We start from the raw sequence: 23887 nt of genomic DNA on the forward strand, positions 1-23887 counted from the left end.
GATATATTTTCAGCAGTTTTTTAAGCACATCATGGAAGCTTATAAACATTTGTGTATTTTATCGGCAACCCGGCTGGCCAGAACGAGACGGTGCCGCATATAGTTCTCATCGATGTTAAACCTATACACTTATTTTTCTCCACTGACGAAGGCACGTTGTTGTCCGAAACGTTTGGTTTTATTCGCATTGTTTTTATATTGTCATTGTCCGTGAGAAAAACATACCCATATGGACTGGTCTCAGTTCATGTAGTAATTGTTGCATATTAATAACACAGATAAAATGAATATTAGCCCTCACCACACATATAAGTAGAGGTAGGTAGACCGCGCCCCCTGTTTTTCACCAATAAATCGCGGCAAAGCGAAGGATTGCGACGATTCTTTGGTGCCCTGGAGTTAATCAAGTTTACAACTTCCCGGAAAATTAAATAGCCCTGATAATTTTTGCATCTTGTCTGAGAATTTTATATCCCTGAACCAAATTACCTTTCACCTGTGATTATTTTTCTCAAGATCATGTCAGGCCAGAATAGCAATTGAAAGTCAGCGCACATCTGTGTGTTTCCATAGTCGTTTCGTGATAAGCAACGTGACAACATGTGAAATATACTATCTAATGTTTGTCTCATTGATTGTTGTGGGTGCCAAGGTCACGTGAAACTCAGGTTAAGGTCATTTACTTGAAATGATCTCGGTTAACTTCCTTAAATTTACACCTTTTTACTGTGGTTTTTAGGAAGTGTTGGTTTGAAATTTAGCACTCATTTTAGCATTTGAAAACTAGGCATACTTAGGTATCAGTTATAGTGCCTATGCAATATGTTGCAAGGCTGTAAGTGCTGGTTAACATTCAATGGATAGCCGGCAGAACGCCTAATGGGTGATCTGGCGTGACCCGTCCTACCCCAAATGCTTTGATACATCATCTTTAATCAAAGCAAGTGCAAATTCGAAGTCAGAAGCAAGCCAAGTCCCAGCAAACTTCACTTGTAGAAATTCTAGCAGGACCCAATTTTCCGTGCTTTTGGGTTATTAACCTGATCTGGGAGGTCAACCAGTGACCTAGGATCTCAGCATTGACCAGGACATAAAAAATAATTGGCTTTCTCTCGTCAGCGATGACCAGGGCCCTCAAATCATCGGATTTCTCTCGTCACGAGCAGCTCGCTCTTTTTTATTTTTCAGCGAAGCTCTGGCTATTCATGAATGGCTGAGGGTTTCTACGCCCCTCCGCTACATATAAGACGCTGAAAAGAAATGCCTAAGTGGGTGAGGGTTAAATATCGATTGGTTTTTAAGTGCCGAAGCCCGAAACACTTAAATTTACTTCGATAGCAGTTTTTAAGACCAACGAGCTCGAATACTACTTCTTGAACAATGTAAGCACCACATAAAATGAATCGTAAGAGAAGCGGCTCAAGATTAAGGAGCTATGAGACACTTAATAAAAAAACGGCATAGATTAGAAACTGCACCTAACTTGCACTGGTTTTTAAACCTTTTCGTTGCAGACTGGTAGATTAAATTTTAGGATTGATTTAAGCTGATGCTCAAATGGAGCTATTCATTCGTCATTCATGCGACCATCCAATTCCATTCATAAAAGAAGCCAGTGACAAAATTGTTCATTTTAGATAAGTGTGAAATACAAATTCAATAAAAGTGTAATGATACGGCAAATTTGACAGCTTTTATAATGAACAGACAAGCAACTTTAACAAATCAAAGTTGAGAGCCCCAAATAGGGGAGAGTGAGGTAAGATGAGCCAAGGGGCAAGTTTAGCCACCCTTTGTTTCTCAGCTCCTATGGCGCTAATTGACTTGAGCTTCCATGTGCCGTTCGCTTACGATGCTGCAGTCTTTCACGTGAGACGGCAACGTTCTCACGCTCAGCACCCGGTAACATGTGGTATCGCCCCTGATAACTAAGACATGTTTTGCCTTTAAAATGAGATGGTTGTTATCTGCGGTGCATGGTTATTTTCCTTAGCGGGTGTCATTAATCGAAAATGGCCACGGGTGGGGCAAGATGAGCCATTTTCACCTGGGGGAAGATGAGCCGGATAAGCCATTGTTGTCTCCGCTGTCGAAAACCAAACTGAGCTGCGCTTGTTTCTGCTGAATAAAAATGGTAGCAAATTGTTTTTCTTTGTTGATTACACAAGTTGTAAGTGATTTGCAGATTATCTGAAGGATAAAATGATTTCTTCCGTGATAGAAAATTGACGAACTATTGAAAGGCTTAAAACAGTCACTTTTTGATGGAGGAAAACAACTTTGCCATAAGTATCTATGCCATGGAGTAAATAAAAGAGCCCACTCTTCGCCGCGCCTGGGAAAAGAAAAGGTTCGCTTTTTCTATCCATGCTCAACTTTCCCCACGACGTGTCTCAGCTTACCCCGCCCATGGGGTAAGATGAGCAACGTGCAAGATGATTTTGGACGTAGCCTTTTCAGTACAAAAATAAGCGGTATGAAACATTTCTGGCCACCATTACATGCGCAAATCACCAACCTGTCCGTCCAACCCGTAAACGCAGAAAAATGATCAGGTTAGCCTGTAGCTCACGAAAACAAAAAGCGGCTCAACTTACCTCATTTTCCCCTAAGTAACACAATTGAGGGCATTTTTTTAGGCCATCACAGTATTTGTCAACAATTGTTTGGGGGACTGGGGAGGGTGGTTCCTGGCTCATAATCTGTCCCCCCCAAAAAAAGAAAGAAAACGAAACCGATCATCCGCGAAAAGAACTATTGAGCTCAAACCAAGATGACGAATCGATTTATAGGTATGCAAGATGACTAACGATGCCACTTTTTGACTTCTTGTGTCAAATAAATTCCATCATCTGGATAGCACGTCAACATTCTATTTGACATTTTGCAACAAACGTATACTATTTGGCGCGACTAGCCTCATAAATGTTCTGAAACTAAAACCGTTTCTTCGCAATTAACTTGAACCACGTCATCCCAGCTTATGCACGACAAAAATAAAATAATGCTTCAGGATCACTGGCCTGAATTCCAATGCTTAAAGTTTACTCAAAACCGGTGTGGCTGAGGCACTCTTCGCTACATCTCGTGACGGCCACCATTGTGTTGCATTTTTCGGTAAGCTATAAGTTAATAAGGAAAGGATTGGTGAATGGGTTGAAAACAGCCCTCACCCTCCACCCCCCCCCCCCCCTCCTTCTTCTGGAAACATACCCGCGTTCGATGTCTCCCGGACGGCGAAGATTCTACGCCGTCCGGCCAATCACATTCCACAACCGCAGCCGAGCCCCCGCTGACCTTGGACGGGATTGGCCGGACGACGTAGAATCTTCGTCGTCCGAGAGACGTCGAACGCGGGGATAGTAACCGAAAGATCTGGCGATGGTTTATCCACCTCCTCTGCCGCCGCGCTGCGAGGCCTCGATTCGTTCGGTATGTGGCTTCCTGAGCGGTCCTCCCCGGAGGCAAGGTGAAAGGTCATGTCCTGTATCAGAAATTTATACGTTGCTGAATATGTTTTATAGTTCTTCCAAGGCCTTGGACACCGTTTTATCATATCGGATAAGCATTGCAATTTCTTGTCAATCAATACATCTAAAGAAAACTTGATCATAGTCTTATACTGCGGCAATTGTAGTTCTGCTTACGGTTGCCTCTTTATGATACGGGCCACCACCACCTCCACTGCGCTGGAGCTCTGGCGTTCTACCCCTCCCCGCTACGGACCGGCTCTCGGGCTAGGTGTGTTAGTACTGAGCGCAAACCTGTAGTAGTCACGTGACTTTCATTCACGTAGCGGGAACGGAAGCTATAGGCGATACCAAGGACGGGCTCTGGGGAGGCAACCGGCGCGGAAAAATAGCACGATTGTAGTTTTGGAAGAATATCTGTTGCGGTAAGAGGAATTATACAAAACATACGTCCTATGAGCAAACATGTGTTATTCCTCCATACTTTGCACTACATTTCCTTTCTCCAATGGCCAGCACTTAGCAAATAATAGCGCAATTCTAAATTGGTAATATATGTGTACAGTAGCAACTGCGGGTCCCTGTACCTAATTTTTGCGTCTTATAACGGCACACCAGCTTGTTTTTTTCCCGCGAGGCTCTAGCTCAATTAGAGGCGAAACGGCGAGGGAGTTGTACCAACCCTCCCCGGTCAATGTAGAAAACCAATCGGTCCGGCCAGGGTTAAATACCGGAATTGTGATCTAATGTAAAAAGACGGCCCAAGGTAACCCGACGTCAGTGACAGGTGTCCTATGTTTGCAGCGTCTTGTATTCACGAAGGTTTCAATTTCCACTTTCTTCAGCCGAATGATGGTTGTCAATAGCAAGGCTCTCTAAATGCAAGCCGTAATCGCCACGCAATATGTGGAAAGCTTTTGATGTCAATACATACATAAATGCATACATAAAACGCGCTTTTCACAAAATTCATAAACTCAAGCGCATCTGTTTTTAATGACCAGTCAACTACGCATGGATGCGTGCAGGCCACACAGGTCAGCGTAAGCCGGGCGCGGCGGCCGAGCCGAAACTGGGGCGGGGCGGGCGGTAGTTGGGTAGGAAGAGCGGCTCCTGCAAATTTTGCGCAAATATGCGCAGTTAGCTTTTATGTTGCCCTGGTGTAAATTTAAATCCTACTTCATCTCACAAAAAATCAGAGTGGAACTAGATGGGACTACCTGTTGTTTCCTTACCTAAACTTTGCAGTTATATTCTAGAATCACCGTAGGAGAGCCTTCATAAAAAGCTATAGTACATCTTAGTTAGGGAAAAAGTATGCCAAAAATTTTGCACTGACCAGTCGGCAACTTCATAACGAACATTTTGATGCATAATATGTGGGATTTCAATTTGGTGTCTATCAGCAATAAGACTCTGAATATCCGGCTCAAGAAACCTCTTGCTCCGCGTCAGTTTCCGAGTTCTGGGATACCCCATCTTCGGGGGCTGATTACAGCTATTTTTGGTCACCTGGATTAGTTTTTTTGGCCTATGTATAATAATTTGATCAATTTCAAATCGATCTATATAAAAAATAATCCGAAACTCCGGAATCGCCCGTGGCCTCTCGTGAGGGCGTTTCCGACCAGTGTGCGACGGCGCCGTTATATCCAGGGAAGACCGAGTCGAAGACTCGGTCTTCGACAAGAGCAAAATCAACGATCACAGATGCAAACTCGGATTGCATAGTCAGTCAGGAGCCGGTGAGGATCAATTTGAGTCTCAGCTTCATGAGTGTGAGCAGCAGTTGTTGGAATGGTGACAGCACGCAACGAGTGGATGATTGCAAACACTGGGAAACCAAGCATAATAGTGTCATGACTCATGAGAACATGCCATGTTGGGAGACCTGTGTAAAAAGCTACTTTTTCATCATTCTCATGGAATGCATCCTCATCAAGTGATGATTCTTTGAGCTTCTCCTTTAGATCTTGCACCTCTGCACGCAATACTGTGTTGTCCCTTAAAACATTCGCCACATCAACCATGGTTAGCTCTGTGGTTAGCTCATGGTTAGCCCTGTGCCCACACCACTTTCAACCTCCTCAACTCTAACAACCACATTTTCACCTGCTTCACCATTCCTTTGACATGCCTGATCAACCCCTACTGATGTAGATGGACCTTCACTGTCAGTAGGTGGTGAGCGAAGTCTCTTCCTGGATGCTGCCCTCTTGTATCTTTCAGAAGCTGTGCTAGATAATGATCCATAGAGTCATAGGCACGCCCCATGTTCAGTGAGGGTGCCCGGTCTGGGTTGCAGGTATCAAACAGTGCAGATGGCTTTCCTGAAATAGAGAATAGCAGTTGTCAGAGATTGCAGATACTGTTTTGGGTTTAGCAGCTTGCAGAATGCATGTGGGTGGGCCGGGTGGTTGCTCACTTAACAGATTTAGGGGAACGATATGACACTTATTTAACAGACATGCCAGTGCAAAATGGGGTAGGTGCCTATTTAGCTTGATGAAAAGAAATGTCCTGAACTCTGAATTTATTTTTAAAGTATTATTTTAAAAAAAAAACTGAATAAAAATTTAGTGCTCCAGTAACCAACATTTGACACTGGCAATTTGAAAAACTATGAATGCAGATTCAATGGAACATGTTGTTATGGCTGACAGATACCAAATCAGGCCAAAGAATGACATAGTGCCAGTGCCATAGAATGCCTGCTATATACAGTCCAGTCATCACACAAGAAACTCTGGGGATCCAGTATATGTGAAGATGAAGTCCAAGCTGTCCAAGTGGAAGGTTGTAGGTTGTTAGGATGTAGGTTAGTAGGTTCAGTTGTAGGTTGATACTATGAACGTCAAACCCCTTGAGACCCCACTTTTTTGCGATAATTTTTAAATGCGTCAACTTTCGCTGACAATATTCTGGCAATGTATGTTTCAGAACCTGCCGAAACTTTTATTACTAAGGTATTTTGACGCCAAACGATTATGGAAGGTACTTCTCATTCACTCGTAATGTTAACCCGCGCGGGGCTGGGGGGGTAAATTTTACCCCCCCTCGCGAATTTTTGCGATATCTCAAAAACGGCGGCGCGCAGCGCCGCAAAACTTTCAGTACCTTTTCTTACATCAATTTGACACGTTCCCTGAAAATTTAAGCGAAATCCGTCGGAAAATTTTTGAGAAATTGACGTTTTAGTGACGTCATGTTCGCCATTTTCGCCTCAAAAACGGCAAAAGTTCAAACGCCGCTAACATCTTCATTTTTAAAGGAATCAAGACGTAACAAAAAAGGTTATACGTAATTTTACTTTGTCTATCAAATGGCTATCTCGGTTTTTTGAAAATTTTGGATTTTGGCCTAAATTTTTTTTTCAAAAAACTGACTTTTTTGGAAAAATCATTATAAAATCAAAAATTTTGAGTCTATCGAAAAAAACCGGAATATATGTCAGAGAAGTGGTCTATGTGCACCTACATACCAAATTTTAAAAGAATCGGTTCAAAAATGTGGGAGTTATTCAAAATTTTATGACGTCACGACACACAAATTTTTTGAAAAATGACTTTTTTGGAAGTTCTAGACCTCGTACGGAAACAAAAATAGCACCATTCGATTCGCCGTGAAAAACTGCATCAGATAGACACATTTTTAGGCCTTAACAACCAACTTCAAAATTTGACCTCACTTGACCTGACCTTGACCTGACCTCGACCTGAAATTCATCCAGAGGTGGTCCATATCACTTATTGAGTGTGCCTATTGAATTCTATGAGTAAAATGACCCATAAAACCTGTGTCGCACATGCCCTTTTCTATATTTTGTTTTTTGGTGACCTGACCTGACCTGACCTGACCTTGACCTTGACCTCTGAATGATATTGTATGCAACGAATATTGTCTTGGTAGCCTAAGAACACGTTTTGGGCGATCAGTCTCAGTCCATGACTCCATTCTTCGGCAACTACGGTGCAAGGCCGATACTGTAGAAACTTGCAATTTGTACCCTTGACCTGACCTTGACCTTGACCTCAAACTTTAAATTAAGTACATGTTTTTAGTAGTTCGTGATGAGAGCTTTCGATTGGCGTTTGAATTTTCCAAATCGGACCATTAGTTCGGGAGATAACAGGGGGGTAAAATTTACCCCCCCCCCAGCCCCGCGCGTTCGGCTGGAGACCCCAGCCCCGCGCGGGTTAACCCTCGCCCGTAAACGGCGATCTGCCACCTTCGCCCATGCAGGGGGGGGGGGGTTGGTGCGACCCCCCCCTTGGCGTTTGAAAACGGAGCGTCGTAGAGCTTAGCGGAAAAGACCAACGGATTGCTCTCGCCGAGATCTCGCGATTGGTGGTATATTTTTTGGTCCTAGGTCAACATTTGACCTACTTTTGACCGGTCAAAGGTCAAATTTTCGGAAAAATAGACTTTTTTCAACTTTCCGCGGCGATTGTGGCAAAACGGTGGGAGATATCGACTTGAAACCTTCACTATCGTGTTCCTTGATCAATTCTCTATCGTTTGGTATGTATTTCGTTTCCCTAGCTCTAAAAATGGCGCGTTGGGAGCGCCGGAAGTCGGCAAGGTCACAGTCGGCGGCAGAAATTCGAAAAATCAAAATTTAAATTTTTGAAATCTGATTGTATTTTTGGATTTGGGAGGTCCATTTGCTCCCTATAGAAGCTAATATTGCTGCATATTCCCATTGAGGTCACAAGAATTAGCAAAATAGTGGTTCGGGCGCTTTTCAAAAATAGTACCGGACGCTGTTCCTCTTGTGACGTCATAGCTCCGTGACCTGACCTGACCCGGTCAAGTTTCTTATACCATATGATAGCCAATACTTGCCCCAACATGCATGGGAAGTTTCATCACGATCCATCAACCGATGTCCGTACCACCGGCAGGAAACCTCGGGCGTTGGCACTCAGTTTGTGAAAATCCGGCCGGAGGCTGTTCCCTTTGTGACGTCATAACTCCGTGACCTGACATGACCCGGTCAAATTTTTTTATCAAAAGATGCGCAAGGTTTGCCCCATAAGGTACCCAAAATTTGGCGGCGCTGCGCGCCGCCGTTTGCACTATTTCCGAAAAACCTCAGGGGGGGTTGCACCAACCCCCCCCCCTACATGGGCGAGGGTTAAGGTCAATTCAGGCCCGGGCAGAGGCTTGCGCTCGGCCACACTCGAGCCCCGCCACCAGCGCCATCTGCTCTAAATGCCATCTACCAGCGCCCGCTACCGCTACCAGCTACCGCCCACCATCAAGCCTGAATGGAGCGAGAGACGCGAGTGACCGGTCGCCGGGCAAGGAGCGCCGGAGGGGTAGGGCGGAGCTTAGCGCTGACGTCATTACGTGGCTCCGCCCCATGAGCGCGTAGCCTCTACCCAAACAGCAGATTTGTTCCGTGAAATTTAACATTACGAGTGAATGAGAAATACCTTTCATAATCGTTTGGCGTCAAAATACCTTAGTAATAAAAGTTTCGGCAGGTTCTGAAACACACATTGCCAGAATATTGTCAACGAAAGTTGACGCATTAAAAAATTATCGCAAAAAGTGGGGTCGCAAGGGGTTTGACGTCCATAGTAGGTTGTAGGGATGTAGGCTTTAGGTTAGTAGACTGTACATACAGTAGGGTTGTTCAAAAAAACCGAATTTTGGAAAAGTATATGGGCTCATGGCTCATGTGGTGCGGTATTCTTTTCTGAGTCCAATGATACCCCTTTTTTCGAAAAGTATTACTGCTAGGTGCTGCTCAAACGGCTTAAAGGTAGTGTGCCAGCTTTCTTGGACCGTATGGAGTTAATGGCCCAGATAAGGAGAACCGGATTTTTAGAACTTATCCATACCTTCAAAACTCATGGAAACGTCTTAAATTCTTCAAATTTTGAGTACCCCAGTGCGAAATTCGCCCCGACGGGTTGTCGGTCGTACCCCAACCACATTTCACACCACTATGAACAATAAATGCACACACTGAAATCGCTATTACCGATATGCTCATCCAATCAAGTTTCGATAAACCCGTTCATCATCATCTCCTGCGGTTTCGAACACGCCTGTTAGGTGGCTTCTGATGCTCGTCGAGGTCGGAATTTCCAAATACGCGTGGTGCGTCGGGCCGCGCGCTCTGACTTCGACCAAGAAAAATGCGTCAGCTGATCATTGTCATTTCTGCCACTTGCGTGTGGTGAAATGGGGTCATAACTTATAAGACGGCTTTTTCATATCAATTATTTTACATAAAATCATATTTCAAACCATAAATAATGTTCGACAGCCAAATAAAAGAAACAATACCAATACGGGCTTACAGTTTAAGGCTCGACATTGTGTTGTCTACGATTAGACAGCTGATAACTCATTCCCGTACGTCGTATGGTCGTAACACTATAATGACCTTTGCTTATTGTCACAAGTGCGTCGCATTCGCGATTGTTGCCCGACGCCTGTTTGCAGGTGAGCCCACTACAGTTGTTATACATATCTAAAAACCGAAAAACTTTTATGCGAAAAAGGCACTATTCCAGGCCCATTTTTGATTTTTTTTTTTTTTTGCGTTATTAGGTAAAAACAGAAGCTTCTTATCCTAGGAAAAATAAAATGGGAAATCTTTCAAAGGTGGCACACTACCTTTAAAGAGGACCATGTTACGCCCGCCGACCGGCCGGTGTCAATAAGGGCGAGAATTCGACGCCGCACGGCGGCGGCAGCGCCTTATCGGCACCGCGCGCCACGACATCTGCCGGGCGGCCGGCTGGGCGGTGGGAAGTTATAAGTGCGTGGTCTTATTGCACACGATCGGGGTGAACTATCCCATGTTTTCGGGGCGGAAAGTTTCAGTCCAGCATCGGTGCGTCTGCCACGGTGGTCTGTGTCGATGGTAAAGAAAATAACTCGAGCAGAGCTCAGAAAAGACTGAATGATTCCGGGTAGTTGCCTCGAAACAATCCGTTTTAAGAATACAGCTGCCTTCTTAACGTACTGTATCACTTGTTAATTCTTCAAAAAGCAAGCTCTGAGCAATAACAGACTTCTTTGCATTGCTGTTGACATTTTAAGTTGCTTTTGGACGGTGGCTCGCAGCCCCAATATGCTGCCGCGTAACTCTACAGGGTGTCTCAAAAGTTCGTTCACAGGTACCAGCCATGCTTTTTTGTCAATAATTCTGAATCAACAAGAAATTAACAGTTGAAATTTTGCATGGGCATTGGTGACAACCTTCCTCAAGCAGTCTCATTGTTTTCAAGTGCATTCGACCCTTCATGAGCTCACAAAAAGGGTTCACCTCTGACCATGGGTCAGGCACGAAAATGTAGGTTGCAAAGTCATGTTGTGAAAAATGTATGTATGTGAAAATGTATGTTGTGAAACTCTCTGTTTCAGGAGTAATGGGAATGGTTAAGTCGGAAATGACACATGGCTAAGTGTCGGCGAGGATGAGTGCAACATGATGATCATCTCATAAAAACGGTGGCTAAAGTTTTTGAAGGACGAAACCATGCGAGACTAACGGCGTTTTGAACGACCCTCGCACGACAGCAGACTCGTGCTTCGGAAAGCAGCTGAAAATGCGGTCATAACTATTGAAAACTGGCAAGAAGGTCACAGACAGAGGTTACCCATTTTCAAAAAGTGCAGGTCATCGTAAAATAAAGACAAATTATAATTTAAAATTGTTTATAATATCTATAACGCTAATGTTTGGGGACAATAACACAAAAATCGTCAATGCCAAGGACACCTGACCCTCCAAAAGTGTCAGTTATTGTAAAATTTTATCTAACGAAGTTTCAAGAGGCAGATCTGCAGCGAATAATTTTCTTTTAAACACAAAATCCCGATAAAACCACACGATGGACAGGTTTGGGCCGTTTACAAAGCAGAACATCTCCCGAGGAAAACACTCCGCAACCGAGCGAAGGTCTTGGCATGGGGAATGACGAGCGCTTGGAATTTGCAAAATTTGCACAGTGTGTCTGAGAAACAGACGTCCGACACATTCTGCTACCATATGATGCGAAAATTTTACTCCTGGTACTTCCCGTTTGTTCAGGACTGGGGTCGTTTTGAAAAGGAAAATGGCGCTTGGGATGTCGGCGCCAGTCATTCATGAAGGAGTTAGCGCCAGAGAATGCCTACAAAATACTCAAGAATGGTGTCGATGCAAGCTGTCGGCTTTCAGGGAAAAGCAGATGTTGCCGGGGAGCTAGTCAAAACTAAATCCGACGCAGAAACTGCAGGGGATTCCCCTGCAAGAGCTTGAAAGCTGGTAACCTTTTATCAGCCTCCGGCAGCTGACGGAGCAACAAAAATCGGTATGGGCAAATATTTTTGGAGATACAGCAAAGGGGTTGGTTTCCAACCTTCTTAATCAGTTGTCAAAGCATGCATATTTGTCTAGTGTACACACAGACACCAAAACCTTATACTTTTGGCCGGTTCTTATATGCTTTATTGGTATGGGAAATGTGTGAACGAACTTTTGAGACACCCTGTATTCCAACGACGAAACGGCAACGTATAGCGAGAATCGAAAATTTAACGAAGTAGGTACAACAGGAGCTGGCAAGGCTCATGCATTGGTCTATCCGTCATGAGTGACACACCGGGGTAATGTGTCACGTCAGGGCAGAGCTGTGTTCTATGCCGGGTCTGGATTCGGGTCTTGATCGGCATCGGTGGGCACGGCCGCCCTGGCCGGACTGCCGGCGTCGCTTATGCTCGAAGGATTGGATAAACGGCGCTTGATTTATATGAGTAGGTACTCCGGCGAATGTCTCTACTCATGTCTCACTTCGTCACACTGTCAGGGTGGCCACCCTGTCATTCCCAGACATGTTATGTTTTCTTTCGACCCGCTAATCTAAGCTACACCTGGCGTCGATTCTGTTGCCCCAGCATCTGACATCAACGTATCTGAATAATGACATTGGTGACGCCTATGCTCGTCAAAGCCACCCCCAAACTTGGGCCGATGACTGTCGGGTCTCCTCCATATTCTGTCCTTGTGCATACTGCATTGCCAGCCCCTGCTGTACGTATATCGTGAATTTTCGATTCTCGCGAAGTTGCCGTTTCGCCGTTGGAATAAAGTTGCGCGGCAGCATATTGGGGGTGCGAGCCACCGTCAAAAACTAACGTAAATTGTCAACAGCAATGCAAAGAGATGTGTTATTGCTCAGAGTTTGCTTTTTGAAGAATTAACAAGTGATACGGTACGTTCAGAAGGCAGCTGTATTCTTAAAACGGATTGCTTCGAGGCAACTACCCGGAATCATTCAGTCTTTTCTGAGCTCTGCTCGAGTTATTTTCTTTACCATCGACACAGACCACCGTGGCAGACGCACCGATGCTGCACTGAGACTTTCCGCCCCGAAAACATGGGATAGCTCACCCCGATCGTGTGCAATAAGACCACGCACTTATAACTTCCCACCGCCCAGCCGGCCGCCCGGCAGATGTCGTGGCGCGCGGTGTCGACAAGGCGCTGCCGCCGGCGCGCGGCGTCGAGTTCTCGCCCTTATTGACACCGGCCGGTCGGCGGGCGTAGCATGGTCCTCTTTAAGCCGTTTGAGGAGCCCCTAACAGTTAATAGTTTTCAGAAAAAAGGGCATCATTGGTCTCAGAAAAGAATAACGCACCACATGAGCCATGAGCCCATATACTTTTCCAAAATTCGTTTTTTTTTTAACAACCCTACTGTACAGGGTGGGGCAGCATAATCGGGAATGCTTTTTGGGCTCTGATCATGAGTAGGCATGGCATTATTTTTATAAATTATATTATGGCAATGAAACGCCCAAAAGTTGTGCATCATCTGACATGACTACATCCATGAGCATGCAACTTCCTGGAAAAGAGCAGCAAAATAGTTCGACGGTGCTCCAAGTGCTTTGCGCGCGCCCATAGACACTAATGTTAAACAAGTAAAACAAGAACATTTTGTTTAAAACCCTGCAATTCCACGTAAAGGTTGCTGGGCAGGTCAACGTGTTATCACGGACGATAAGGATTGTGTGGGGATACTTAGGACAACAGGTTAACGTAATCGTCGTAAAATAACTCTTAGCAGAGGACATACAAGATGACTCACTTGAATATAAGGAAGAAGCACTTGAGCATATTAAAAAGAAACAATGTTCAAAACTTCAGCGACAAAAAAATCTTATCACCGACTGGAATACGATAAAAAAGAATGGCATGCCATATAGGGGATTGTATCGAGAATATTCCAGCGGTCATGCAAAGTAAACATCCTGTTGGGGTGATGGACCTATGGGTGGTCTTCAAGGGAGGTGCACGTGGTGCACCCTACTTCATCGAGCCCGGATAAAATGAGCACCTCTGGTAAATACAACCGCACTCTGGCAGACTCACGTGGAGCCGTCGGAAGAGAGGATCACTGACGGTCCAAATCACGTCTTACGAGGACTCTGTCCGTGCTGGTACTGCAGTGAGGACGACATGTTATTGTGTAGGGCACCTCCACCTGAGATGAACCAAAAACTTCTGGTCCTTCAACTCCGCCGATTTAAATCCGACCAAATTCTTTACATGGAGCGTTTTTTGGTAGAAGTTTAATGAACAACTTATCATCAGTAAAAACAGTCTTCAGTGCAAGGTACGAAGCTGATGGGCGATCATGGACAAGCAGGAGGTTGCACGTGCATGCGCGTGCTTTTGGACCCGCCTTGAGAAGGTCATCGACGCCGAGGGCGGTCAAATAGGATGAGGGATAGGTAAAAGGTGACCGATTGATAGGATGTTGCTAAAATAGTGCTTGGAGCTATATTTTTAGATTCATGACCAAATAATCCCGTTTGATATTTATTCCCGATTATGCTGCCCCACCCTGTACAGTAGGTTAGTAGGTAACCTTTACCGGGGTTACATGAGCGATCCGTTCCAAATACGCACTACGCTAATGCGCATCAGCTCCCCACAAACGTATCTACGGCACCGGTTACATGAGACTAATTCGTTTTATCTACGTCAAACGGATCTTGTTTGGCTCACCCGGGCTGACTCCTCGACGGCCGGTAATTCGTATCACAAACGGAATAGGATTAGCGTACAGTCATGGCGCAGTTGCGGCATTTACCGGGACGACTGAACTAAATTTTAAATACTTATATCATTTGATAGGCTCAAAAACATTTAAAATTAACATGAAATCAAAAAATGAAAACAAAGTTTTCTTGTTTTAATTCAGTGGGCACTGATTCGCCATGCAGCGACAGCAGGGTGGTCAGAAAAAAAATATCTATCATAATATTTCATTCATTTTATTTCACATGCAATGACTAAACCAAAATACCAACATTTTTTTGCTATTTTCTACGAGTCAGCCAATAAAAAAATGCTTAGTATTTTGCATTTTGACGCTTCTAGTCAGCAAAGAATAGTTCTTGTGAAATACGGCCCGAATCGTGTGCCAGCGATCCGTTCCAAATACGCACTACGCTAATTTGCATCAGCTCCCCAAGAACGCATTCAGTGCACCGACTACATGAGCAAATTCGTATCAGTGACGTCAAACGGATCTAGTTTGGCTCTCGGCCCGATGCGCATTACAAACGGAATAGCATACAAATGTGGCGCACTTCCGTAGCAATAGAGGTGACTGAATTATAAACTTAATATCTTATGTCTTTTTTGCATTTAATCTGCTCAAAACATTCTCAATTAACTTAACAAAAAAAAAGTTAAACATAAAGTTGTCTTGCTTTGACTCATTGAGCACTTGCCTCTCTTGATTCGTCTGTAGTGCTGTCAGAAAAATGTTTCAACTGAAAGTACTTTGATATTTTCTTTTTGGTTTTCACTATATTTATTTTTGAAAACTTGACAAAATACCGAGATATTTTTTTAATTATTATTTCAAAAGAAACAAATGAAAAAAATACCTATTATTTTGCATTTTAATGTTTCTTTTTGGAAAGAAATAGTTCCTGTAATACGTATCTTGGTCCTATTCGCTTCTAAGCCTCTTTCCCTGCGGATTTTGTTCGGACCGCCGATTCGTATTAGCAGGTGGATACATGAGTCGGTAGTACGCTCCTGATTCGCATTAGCGGTGAATCCGATCGTGATACGTATTTGCTTTGCTCATGTAACCGCGGATCGGATCGCCGATTCGTACTAGCAGGTGGCTACATGATTCGGTAATGCGTTCCTAATTCGAATTACGGCTAAATACGTATTTACTGTGCTCATGAGTCATGTAGGTAACCCCGATACTTAACAGGGTCCCTATGATGTGGAAGGCGCATCGGCCGCCAGATGGTGTCCAACGGTGCCGCCATGTTGCGCAGACCAGGAAGCGGCCGCCGCCTGTGTTGGGGAATAGGGAATTCGGGACCTCGATTTACGTTTGCAGCCGCTGCATCCGTTACGTTCAAGCTATGTAGACACGGAACCCGGCATCTTGCGCAGAATTGAGTGGAGAACAAGATGAAATCTTTAAAAATCCTCAGATACAGGGAACTTATACGTTAACCCTTTACCGGGCACCCATAGAAATAATTGGAAATCCATTCTTCTGGCCCTAGATCATGTTAATTTGAACCTTTGTAAGACTTTTTTACTCATGTGATTGTTTCGAGAACTTATGTTTCCAGTGCAAATCACGACACTTTGAAGTGCTGAAATATGGGGCCTCGCCAGCCTACGGTCAAACTGCCATCGTAAATTCACTTGCGGGAAAATTTACTTGGTACCGAAACCAGTACCTATTTATACTTCAGTAATCACCCCCCATGGTGCTGCCGGACAATATGCTCGCTACAGGCAACACTCGCACATAACTGCTAAATGTAATGTATTTTCCACTGAGGGGCAGGTGAACATTGCACACTCTGCTAGGTCCAATGCATCACACTGAAATTCACCCTGCTAGAAAACATTTTCATGGCACACCAGAAATCACTTTTGCCCCACTGAGGCGCAGTCATACCCTGAAATCCCTGAATGTCCTGAGTTCTGAATACCCTGGATACCCTGAATGCCCTCCAGGCTTTGTTACCACGACACACTAAGAACCGCCCACGGAGGCAACGCCCACCTTGCACGCCCTTTAGGCAACGCGTTCATGGTACTGCAAGAAGCAGTTTCTTTCTCCATTCAAACACAGGTGCACCTTGCACACCCTGCAGAGGAAGTTAGAGCGCATGATGTGCCCCTTCTTGCTGCAGAACTTGCAGGTCTGACGTGTCACATACATGGGAACATGGAACAGCGTTGTGTCGAAGCGCACTGAAGCAGCCGGCGTATGGCTGCGGTGTCCCCGAACAGCTGGAGGGATGTCAGCGCTGCTGCTGGGGACTGCGGATGTCACCGAGGTTCTCAGCAGGGGCCGATGGACTGTTGGGTTCCTGCAGCGGGCTGCGTAGAATACTTCGATCCGGAAGTCCTTCAGTGACATCCCAGTTTCGTTCAGGGCTTGGCAGTCTCGGCGGTATAGGAGCCAGGCATTGGTGAGACAGATGTCAATCACGTATGCGAAGAGCCGCATATACCACCTTTTCGACTTCATCGGTGTTCTGTACAGGTGGATCAGCATGTCACTCTTGTCGATTCCCCCCATGTTGGCGTTGTAGCTCTTTATCACTTCTGGGCAGGGAACATCATCCTTCTTCTTTGTTTCATTGCTGTACCTCTGGCAGGTAGTCACTGGCTCCACCCCCAGGTCAGTGGACAGCATTGTCACGACCTTGTTGTCCTTCCACCGGACTGCCAGAATACCGTCATCACTTGTGACGTAGTCAATGCTGCCACGGGGGACGCTCTTCTTCTCCATGTCCTTCACTGACTTCAGGGGAGGCTTGCCGATCCTGTTGTCTCGCGCAGTTCCTGTGTACCTGCAGCCCTTCCCCTGCAGGTACCTCACGAGCTCCAAGCTCGTGAAGTAGTTGTCCGCGAAGACGACAGTGGTTGATGACAAGTTCATGGTGCTGACCAGGGCAGCGACTATCTGGCTGGTGACTCCCATGGCTTCTTCTGCTGAGGTCATGGTGACACCATGGCTCTGCAGAGTCGTCTTGCCTTGATACAGCACCATGTCATGGACGAACCCATCCTCGGAGGCTCTGGAGAACAGCTTGAATCCCCACTTGTCTGGCTTGTTCCTGATGTATTGCCTCAGATTGCCCGCGGTCTTGCCCTTGTAGCCCACCATCACCTCGTCGATGGACTGCTTGCTGGTTTGGGGCACGCTCTGGAACGATGTGTTGATGAAGCTGAAGAGCGGTCGTATCTTGAAAAAGCGATCAACGCTGCCACCTGCTCGTGAGTTGTCGTTGAAATGCAGTGTCCCCCGCAGCAGGCGAAACCTCTTCGAGGACATCACTTCAGCCACTTGGGGAACCCTGAGTTTCATAGACCAGTAGTCTTCCAGTGATGGAGCTTCCATGACACCCATGTACAGCAGCACAGCGACGAAATTCACGATTTCGTCATCGGTGGTAGAGAAGGTGGTGTTCACGTCCTTTTGGGTGGCATAAAGGTTGGTCTGGTATGCGATGTGCCGGACCATCTGCTCACTGAAGAAGGGGAAAAAGTACTGTTGTGGACTCCTGACATAGAGAGGCGCCGGGTGCTCAAAAGCTGGCAGAGCTGGATAAGAGACGTCCACTTTCTGCCAAGTTGTAGGCCTTGCAGGCACCTTCTTAGTCGTTGGCCTTTTTGCCTTCTTGGATGCTGGAGGCCTGCTGATTCCCCCCTCTTCTTCCTCGTCCTTGTCCTCTTCGACATCCTCGTCCTCGGACGACTGTGCCTCCATCATTTGGAGTGAGGGCCTGGCACGCTTCCCCTTGGTGGTAGGAGGCGCATCACTGGGGCCTGGAGTCTCGGGGTCGTGGTGGCGTTGTGGCAGAAAGTCAGGGTCGGCTACGTCGTCGTCATCGTCCAGGCTGTCGTCATCACTGACATTGGCACTGGCTGGCACAATGGCGCGGCCATGGTGCTCACTGCGGCGGCTGAACATTCCCTGAGGCAGCTGCAAAAAGAAGAATTGTTGGGTTGCTCAAACAAATCCCATAAATTACAAAAGTGACGCCCCGATATGACAGGATAGAATGTAGGATAGTTCTACATTCGATCCCCCCCCCCCCCCCAGTCAATGCCGGCCGCCAGCCGGCCTACGTGGCAGGGGCTCCGATTTTCCGCCACATAGGTGTGCCATAGCAACTGCAGGGGGGGGGCGTACATACCAGTGATCTTCACAGACCATTCAGTATAAATCATTATAATGTGTTATACATGTGCCACTATCAAAAATGATGATTGCCCTAGATGGGGCATATGTCTATATATGGGGTCTTCCCAAAAATACCAGTTTTATTGTAGTCGGGCGTATGTCCATTTATGGGACCTTCTGCCGTAAACAATGCCGTCTGTGAAACGGGCGCATGTCTATATTTGATCATCGCAATATTTGCACATCTTGCCAAAAGATGTGACCACTTCCCAAAACGTTTCAGTAAATGTCGCGTTTATCACTGTTTGACGCACATATTGAACTCTTATTATGCACACTTTCATCAACTTACCGACATCATGAACAGAGGTAGGGCCTGAGGTGTCTGAAGCAAGCCAGCGCGCGGAACAGACTTTCGCGATTTTGGATAGGGCCGAAGTTTGCAAGGGTGGTACCAAATCCCAGAGCAATGACGGCTGTGACGTCACGGCCTACGATGTCCCCTGAACCTCGCTGATTGGTCGGATGTGTATGATGGCCTTGGAAAGATACGTCGGGTGGCTCCAGGGCGCCCGAAGGGGTGCTCCGTGAAGTGCTCATATACAGTTCCCTGCCCGATAAAGGGTTAAACCCTTATAAGTCAATGGGGAAATATGGAAATTGCTATTTTGGCGCCGGGAATGATCTGAAACTATCTCAAGCATATAGAATCGTGATTTCATGCACTCCTTGCAAGGTCCGATGCTCTACCGATAGGGCGCGAGGTGGCAGTCCTTTTTTTCAGTTTGCCCAGGCTTCCGCCGGGGGTGTATTTATACATCAATCATCACGTGGTCATACACTCAGCAGGAGGTGGCAGTCCTAATGCCCGATGAGATGGGGGGGGGGGTCGACGCGACATCGTCGTATACGAGCGCGGCGGACCAGGGTGTATTGAGTGAAGGGTAGGACGAACTTTGGTAGGAATTTCTGTTATAACTACTAGAAAACCTACTATATGTGGTCGGGACTAGCAAAAAGTTAGTTCAAACTAGAATATGGTAGCGCTAATGGTTGGCAGTCGTGACGCGCACGTGACATTCATTTCTTAAATTCCTTAAATAACAGGCTTTAGGGGCCGATTAGTGGGCAGATACATTCAATTGGCTATTAATAATTGATTATGCAAAGATTCAAAAATCTACATCATTCAATTTTAGCCGAAATCACGCGGCGCTCCCAGGATTCGAACTCACGACCCTCGGATCCGTAGCCCGATACGCTACCGACTGCGCTACCGCGGACCGCGCGTCGACGATCAGAGAGGCGGATCGCGGGTGCTGGCGTGCAGAGAAATCTTTACCCTGTACGCCGTAGAAGATCGGCTGGGTTTCGTGAAAAATGGTAGAGGAATTGTCGAAAGAAAATTCATCGATCTATCCTTTGAGACCAAGAACCATTGATTCCTTCAAAGGGTGACCGAGATATCGCTCGCCGAAAACAGGCCATTTAACATGTAAACCCTATGGGCTGGTAGGAAATGTACGCCGTGGAGCAGCAGTGCTACCAACTAACTTCGGCGGGGGCCGCGGCGGACGGCTGTCCCGTATCAACGAGCCGAGTCGCCATACGATCCGCTACTCTATGTGCTGCTGCACCCGCGCGGCACTGACGGGTGGTCACTCCAGTTGAAGACCGAGCGCGGGGTCACAATGCGTCAGTACGCGGCGTTCCACATGCGCTACCGACCTGGCCACTTTAATCTCATTCCAAGAGGCGGCCGACTGTACCAACAGTACCTGGTAGACACCCTGCTCAAGGTCGAAGCCGACCGTCTGTCCTATGTGCGCACCCACCAGGATGGCCTGAATGGCTTCCGTGCTGAGACAATCCGTAGTGTGCGTGACGCGCTCGCTGACGGCGAGGAGCACGCGCGAGCCGTCGGTCGACGCGTGGTACTGCCGGCATCCGTGACCGGTAGCCCTCGCTACATGATGGCCAAGTTGCAGGACGCGCTCTGCTACGTTCGGGAATTCGGCGCGGCCGACTTCTTCATCACCGTGACGTGCAACCCGGCCTGGCCAGAGATTGAGGGAACTCTGCGCACCCTCTACCCGGGGGAGAGGCCGGGTGACCACGATCGGCCGTGCGACCACCCTGACATTGTCAGTCAGGTGTTTGGCCTGAAGCTGCAGGCGAGGCGCTGCTCAAGCAGCTGCGAGGCGGCATCCTGGGTCGGCAGCGGGCCATTCTGCACACGATTGAGTGGCAGAAGTGTGACCTGCCGCACGCTCACATCCTGCTGTGGGTCGTGCCCGCCGACAAGCCTCGCGCAGCCGGCAGCACACGCACGCGCACTGGACGCGTGCGTGTGCGCTGAGCTGCCCGATCCGGAGACTGATCCAGAGCTTCACGCGATCGTCTGTGCCAAGATGGTGCACGGTCCGTGCGGTGCGCCGAACCTGCAATCTGTCTGCATGAAGGACGGCCGATGCAGCGTCGGATATCCGCGGCCGTACCTGGAGGCCACAGAGCTGCCAGAGCGCAGCTATCCGAAGTACAGGCGGCGCGCGCCGGAAGACGGCGGTCGACGTGCGCAGACGCCCGGCCGGCGCGGTGTTGAGATCGATAACCGCTGGATCGTCCCCTACAATCCTCACATCCTTCGCGCGCTGGACTCCCGCGTCAACGTCGAGGTAATCACGCAAGCGATGGGGGTGATCCGCTATTGCATCAAGTATGTCACCAAGGGGTTTGATAGGATCATGTTTGCGGTTCAGCCAGACGGAGTCACGGAGTGATTGACGAGGTGGCCCAGTACAGGGACATTCGGTTCCTTGGGTCCATGGAGGCATCGTGGCGGCTGGCCGAGCGGCCGATCCATGTCCATTATCCGCCAGTCCAGCGGCTGCAGCTGCATCTGGCTGACGACGAGAGGCGCGTCGTGTTCCGTGGCGACGCAAATCTGGAAGCCGTCCTGGCGGGCGAGCAGGCCAATCCCTCCATGCTGACATCCTTCTTTGATTTGTGCCAGCATGACCAGTTCGCGGCGACGCTCCTCTACACAGAGGTGCCGCGGTACTATACGTGGCAGGCACGACGCGGCCGGGGCACAGATGACCGTCCGGCCCACTGGAGACGGCGCCTCCAAGGCCAGCCTCATCCCGAGGTGCCGGGCGTGTTCGCCGCTGCCACGCTGTCGCGCGTGTTCACCACGACGCCGCGCGCGGGGGAAGTTTTCCTTCTTCGCCTGCTCCTCCTCAACGTCCGAGGTCCGCGCTCTTACGAGCACCTCCGCACGGTCGATGGCCGCGTGTGTGCCACCATGCGTGAGGCGTGCTCCGCACTGGGGCTGCTCGAGGATGGAGCGCACTGGACGCGCGCTATGGAGGAGGCGACCGTGACGCGTTTTCCAGGTGGTTTGCGCTTCCTCTTGGCTCTGATTCAGATTCTGATCGAGGGAGAGGCTACGTGCGATCCCATGGCGTTGTGGATGAGGTTCCGGGACGACATGTCCGAGGATATCGCTCGCCGTCAGCACACCGCTCGCGCAGCTGGCATACGCGGTCTCACCGCGGACGAAGTGCGCGAGCAGGCGCTGCGCAGGATCGCTGGCATTCTGCGCCGGCTGCGCGGCAAATCCCCGGCCGAGTACGGGCTGCCAGTTCCGCCGGTGCTGGACCCCGCCGCCGCCGCTAATACGACGACGACGAGCCGCCCGGCGGCCCCGAGTTTGACCCAGTCGCTCTGGCCGAGCGCGTTGAACGCGACGAGCCGCGTCTGACTGATGACCAGCGCGCCGTCTATGACGAGGTGATGCGAAGGCTGGACACCGACGAGTCGGGTGTCATCTTCATGCAGGCTCCAGGCGGCTGCGGGAAGACGTTCTTGGAGAACCTGCTGCTGGCCAAGGTCCGCAGTCAGGGGCGCGCGGCAGCTGCAGTGGCCACATCCGGCATCGCAGCCAGCCTGCTGGAGGGCGGCACGACCGCTCACCACCGATTCAAGATCCCTCTGCAGCTACATCCTGACAACGAGAACGTCTGCGACATTGATCGTCGCTCTCCCGAGTGTCGTGTGGTCGATCGGACACTTCACCCCTTGATAGGGGGATTCTGAACCGCTGCGGGGCGAGTCTTACGTCTGGGAGTGCCAGTGAGTGAATGCGTGGCTGCATCTGCATCCTGTGCTATGTAAACCCTTTCGGTGCTGTAGGTATTTGGATTGGTGAATGATTGCGCGTGAGTGAGTGTGTGCCGGTACGCGCTGACGTAACGGGCCCTTAACCGTTATACGAGAAGTGTGACATCGTTAACGTAAGTTCATCAGGAGGCTGACATTTACATTTCAGTGTGCTTAACTCATTTCATTGTGTTTAACTCATTTCATTGTGCTCAAATCATATTTCAAAATTGCTTTTAAAAACGTGTTAGGGCGGAGTGCGCGCTCGGAGCACTTCCACGACAGTGCACCCTGGTAACAGCTTGTGTTCAGTGTCCGGAACCGACCTTGATGTTCCCTATAAAACCCACCATCTATTCATCACCTCGGCACGGCGACCCTGAACTATGCCTGGCTAAGACTCCGAGCCTTTTGACTTCCTTATGCCGCCTCTGACTACATTTCTCGCCACCATGCAGTTAACCAGCAGGGCCGCCAGTCATCGACACCGGCTGCCGCCAGCAACCGCAGCTGACGCCAACAAACCCCGGATCCGATAAGCTCTGCCAGGATCGGACCAGACCAGTCCAGCTAATCCCAGTAAGTCAATCTGACTGTCTAATCCGGTCAGTGTGTCGCCTAATGCCGCTTTGACACTTTGCTTAGTTCTGTTTCCTAATCGGCCTTCAGATTGTGTATCGCCATAGCAGCCCGCTACATTTACACTACTTCTACTTCACTGCTCTTTTTCTCCTACTGAGCATGCTGCCTACACAGGGCTGTTTTGTAGCGTAGCTTAGCACGCCAGCATTACCACTGTTAACCTTCTGAATTCATGTCAGAATGATTCGCCATGTCAACTACTGTGACCTGTCCCCTGGCCCAGTTACGTAAATCGCTGCTGCTAGATTTCACATTTAATATTCACTACTATAATTGGTTAATCCCGTCGTTTGGCTGCTGCAAATCTCCTGTGGCCCAATCATGCGCCGCGGAGCAATATAGTGTTTCGCTATTGCGTTGATTTTAGCCTTTTAATGTACGTACTGCGTAATGATTCACGTGATTGTCAGCGAAT

General features: G+C 48.0%; 1 protein-coding gene across 1 annotated transcript; it reads left to right on the top strand.

Moving 5' to 3' along the window:
- The first annotated feature begins 20360 nt into the window (after positions 1–20360).
- Positions 20361–21449, top strand: LOC122383008. The gene has a single exon (XM_043369050.1). The coding sequence runs from the start codon at positions 20361–20363 to the stop codon at positions 21447–21449; it is 1089 nt and encodes a 362-aa protein (XP_043224985.1).
- Positions 21450–23887: the final 2438 nt, after the last annotated feature.

The sequence above is a fragment of the Amphibalanus amphitrite genome, unplaced genomic scaffold (assembly GCF_019059575.1).
Source record: "Amphibalanus amphitrite isolate SeventyFive unplaced genomic scaffold, NRLGWU_Aamphi_draft 000152F_arrow, whole genome shotgun sequence".
Taxonomy (NCBI): Eukaryota; Metazoa; Arthropoda; class Thecostraca; order Balanomorpha; family Balanidae; genus Amphibalanus; species Amphibalanus amphitrite.

Coding starts and splice junctions, on each gene's coding strand:
- LOC122383008 (XM_043369050.1), top strand. CDS start 20,361: ATGCGTCAGTACGCGGCGTTCCACATGCGCTACCGACCTGGCCACTTT.